The following is a 4590-nucleotide window of genomic DNA, read 5'->3' on the forward strand; positions in this document are numbered from 1 at the left end:
TAGATAGATAGATAGATAGATAGATAGATAGATAGATAGATAGATAGATAGATAGATAGATAGATAGATAGATAGATAGATATATAGTTAGTTAGTTAGTTAGTTAGTCATAATACATATATGCATAAAAATTTTTAACCCAAAAAATTATGGTAATCTACTACCCACCATTGTTTGTAATTGTTGCAAAACTCCTGTACTCTTTCATCCAATGAACGATGATGATCCTTTATACTGGGAAAATATTCACCATTTAATTCCCAACCATCCACAAACTACAAGTTAACATGAAAAGCAAAGAAAATAAAAAATAATGTACATTGCTTTAATAAACTCTCTATTAAATAAATAATTTGTCTAGCACCTACCGCCATTAGACCACCACTTTCACAATTAACATCATAGTGTTTCATGGTTATTTCCACAATGGTATCGGGTTCACCCACCACATAGAGACCACAAACTTGTAGGGAATCTTCTAGTTGCAAAAGAGCTGCTGCAGTTTCGCTGTCCTCGTTGTTGTTGCTGTTTATATTACCATTGGCGAAAAATGTTGCACGAGTAGGTTGCTTCTTAAAGGCATAATCACCGGCTTCTGATGCAACATGCATGCAATCTTTTGACAAAACAGGAAGTGAAACATTAAAAATGAGGTAGAGAATTTATTAAAGGATTAAATATTGTAGCTTTGGTTGGGTTTTTTTTAAGCATAAATTTAGTTTATATGTTTTTAATTAAAAATATGTAGTTAAAGTTTATAAAAATTATGGTAAAATTTCATTTAAGTTGTATTATATAATAAATTGTCTTTTATAACTAAGATTAATGTACGATAAGTAAGTTATAAAACAAAACACATTTTAAGTGCCTATGTACATAACCTTTTCATTCACAAACTCTCTTTAGGCGCTATTTAATTCCCTTATATGTAACTGTACATGATATTCATTTGTGGATTTTCGGTTTGGTTCATTCGTATTAATTATGACATAAAAATAGAATAGTTATTATTATTAAGTCATTGCAATCATTAATGTTAATTTGTTGCTCTAGTGATGCTCTATAAATACATATATATATTTCTAGAATAGAATATCAAATCTCACGATAATAGAGATATAAACCAGCAGCATTAGTATATGCATGGAAAAATATACATATATTAATACTCATTTGTAGGTTTCATGTATAGACTTATTGCTTATTGGTACTCCTTTCGTTTATATGTATGTACATATGTAAATTGACTTTCTCATCTTAATATAAATACATACATATATAGTTAAACACATTTTTCTTCTTATATTTAACGACTCATACAGCTCTATGACAAAATTAATTGCTTTATGATTTTATTTCCAGCTAAAACTAATAAGTTTTAGTAAAGAAGTTCTTTGGACAATAGATTATTGTTCGTGGGTTTTGATTACAATTGAACTTTAATTTACATATCCAACTAGTGTGCAGTACTCAATTTAATTTAATTCAAAATATAAAACCAATAAGACTGCCCCTCCGGCCGATCACTAATTTTACACAAATGTGTATTAGTATGGCTTTTAAAAGTTCAAAATGTAAGTTTATTGTTGATACGAATTCAGAATTCAGATTATGAGAATTCAGATAAACGTTTGCTTCAAATATTGCTTTAATAAAATAACCATTTTGAAGACCCCAGATCTTTGCGAGATACAAATTTACAATAATTTTATCAGATTAGCTTTAGAGTTTTTTCCAAAACTATAGCAGTTATATCAGTAAATTTTGTAACGATGGTTTGAAGTTATTAAAATCGGTTCAAAATTTTATATAATTCCTATTTATAGATTAACATACTTTTATTAATTGTTAAAAACTTGAGCTCCCATAAGATCCACTTGAGAAAATCAATTAAACAAACATATATCATATAAGAACCATATCGGGACAACATTTAACACAAGATTTATTTAGCTAAATAATATTAAAAAAAAAAATCTAAAATATCTCCTAGTTAAGGTTTTCATAGATAACGGGGAAGAATTATGGCCTTCACTTGTTTCCTAGTTAGTTAGTTCGAAAGGACATAAAATCCGAAGAAATGCACCTTAGCCTCTATCGGGCCTCTTGTGTGTTCCTTAACCAGTGCCTCAGGTGGGAATCGAACCCACCTCCTACGGTCTACCAGACTAGAACACTAACTACTAACCTACCGGAGGCCACTTGGTTCCTAAGTATATCTCTTTGTTTGAATACCTGTAATAAGAGTCAAGTAGATAGCAAAGAGAGAGAGCCCGGAAAGAGTGGATAGAGAGAAAGAGATGAAATATGCGTCAGGAATGAAAATACGACAAGGAAGACGTGTTTGAGAATTAAGATTCATACCCATGCTGTCAGAGTGAGAAACGCTATAGGTCGTTCCAATTAAATGTTCGATAACTCTGATAGATCACTAAAATATGTTCAATCGTCCGGGTACAGTTATAGAGAAGATGGATTACCGTCTCTTAACAAGACAAAGGCGCTTAGCATTTTTGCAAAATTTTCAGTGGCCAGTGATAATCGACACTAGTTTACATAGTTGTATTCTATGAAGACCAAATAGATAGTTAGTCCTAAATGGGTCCATAGCGCTCTAGCTATCGAGTAGGTATTCTCACACTCCTGAGCCAGAGACTGACATTTGTGCATGATTTTTCGTTTAATAACAGGAAGTGGAAAGCTGCAGAACTGATCAATTTCCAGTTCACTTAGCTTTTTTACATCTCTTGTCAAGTTGTCAGCAATGTCGTTAGCATACGGGCTCTTGTGTCCTTTAATCCATATAAGCATAATGTTCGCATGCCTCGTCATCTCATAGAGAGAAAGAAGCCCTATAAGGGATTTATTATAACAGAATAAAATCGGACATTTCTATTGGATATCCCATAGTTAGCCAATTCGACGTCCTCTTTATCGCTAATACTTCAGCTTAAAGGATACTGCAGTCATCATTGAGACTGAAAGAATTTGTAATATTAAATTCCTCAATGAAAATGACAGCACCAACTCTATCCGACGTATTGGATCCGTTAGTATACATACGAAAAGGGCTATTCACTGGTAGGAGGGATTCTTAAGTCTCCGAAAAGATATAGTATCGGAATTGTCTCAGTAGAGTAGTCAAGAGGATGTTGGAAGAAGATCCATAATTTTCGCGTGACGGCCAGTGCAAGCGTTCCTTTTGACAGTTAAACTTAGTCTGACTCCAGTCAGTTGTTTGGCTAGAAGGTCAACTGGAAGTTAACTGAGCATTCCAAAAATCGAATAATCTAAATAATTGAATATTTTATCATCACACAGACGGAAGGATTATTATATTTATTTCGAATTTTAGGAGCAGGTCTAGTATACATATGTCTAAGAATCTTCAGAAGTCTATGTTTGTATGTTTGTGAAAACTTGTAGCAGCCACAAAGCCAATATGTTTGTTTTCCTTTGGCCCAAGTCTTTTTTACGTCTAATGAAATTTGAAGTATAGCAATACGAATATAATGTTTTGCAGGAAGAAGGCACAAAAACATCCGTGGTGTGGATGTACATACATGTATGTATACACATATACATACATATGTATATATGTCTGTTGCAAAACTTATGAGAATTAAAAGGAGCTAGACACATATGAAGTTTGGTATGTCTTTCAACACACTGATTCAAAGCTATATAGACGTATAAATGTGTTGAACTTAATACAACATTGAAATACAATCATATTTGCTTTCCAGCTGTCATTTTATGTTTAAAGTTATTTTCTTTATAACAAAAAAAAAAATTGTTAAGGGCACCTAAAATGAAAATTAAACAGAAAACTATAATAAAAATGTGCAATTAATAGCACTCAGTCAGCAAGTGAGATAATACCATTAATATTTAGTAATTGAAAGAATAAAATTGCTAATTGTTTTGAATAGATATAAGTAATATTTTATAAAGACTACTTAACAACGTATTGTAACTAAATTCCAACACATTAAAGATATTTGTGGTTTAATGGGCAATTAAGAATTAGGAAAATGACAACTTTTTGAACTTCTCAATTAATTAAGCATGATTTATTTTTATTAGAAAATTATACTAAATGATAATAACTAGTTTATAGCAATTGTTAAAATTATTCCAAAAGCCTCCCAAAAATATATATGTATAAAATTAAACTCAAATTACCTGTTATAGTATGCAATTCATATGTGCTTGCTGGCGGGTATAATTCAAATGTTCTTTTAACATTTGGCCATGCCTGTAAAAATATAAAGTTTTCAATAATTAAAATTTAGTTATTAATATTTCATATGTATATATGTATGTATTTAATCATATTTCATATTGATTATTATAAACACTCATTAAATATTTGTTATCTTTCTTCTTCTATCACTCTCTAAGGATTTTATTTATTAACACAAAATGATTGACATATTACAAAATAAACTTATCAAAATGATATATAAATAAACATTCTAATACTTCTTATTTGACAATTCCTAGGCATTAGGCTGGTATTTTTGGTAATTTCTTAATAATGAATAATTTTTTGTAGTTACACCCTTCTCCTTGTAAATATTTTTGGGT

At 30.5% G+C, this 4590-nt stretch overlaps 1 protein-coding gene across 1 annotated transcript; it reads right to left on the minus strand.

Annotated features, from left to right (window-relative positions):
• Nucleotides 1-134: 134 nt before the first annotated feature.
• LOC124419823 lies at nucleotides 135-4262 on the minus strand. Its single transcript, XM_046950583.1, has 3 exons — nucleotides 4186-4262; nucleotides 369-616; nucleotides 135-275 (listed from the first exon to the last, which is right to left on the minus strand). Exons 2-3 carry the CDS (start codon nucleotides 609-611, stop codon nucleotides 135-137), a joined length of 384 nt encoding a protein of 127 aa, XP_046806539.1. The 5' UTR covers nucleotides 612-616; nucleotides 4186-4262.
• Between the last annotated feature and the right edge of the window lie 328 nt (nucleotides 4263-4590).

The sequence above is a fragment of the Lucilia cuprina genome, chromosome 4 (genome assembly GCF_022045245.1).
Source record: "Lucilia cuprina isolate Lc7/37 chromosome 4, ASM2204524v1, whole genome shotgun sequence".
Classification (NCBI taxonomy): domain Eukaryota; kingdom Metazoa; phylum Arthropoda; class Insecta; order Diptera; family Calliphoridae; genus Lucilia; species Lucilia cuprina.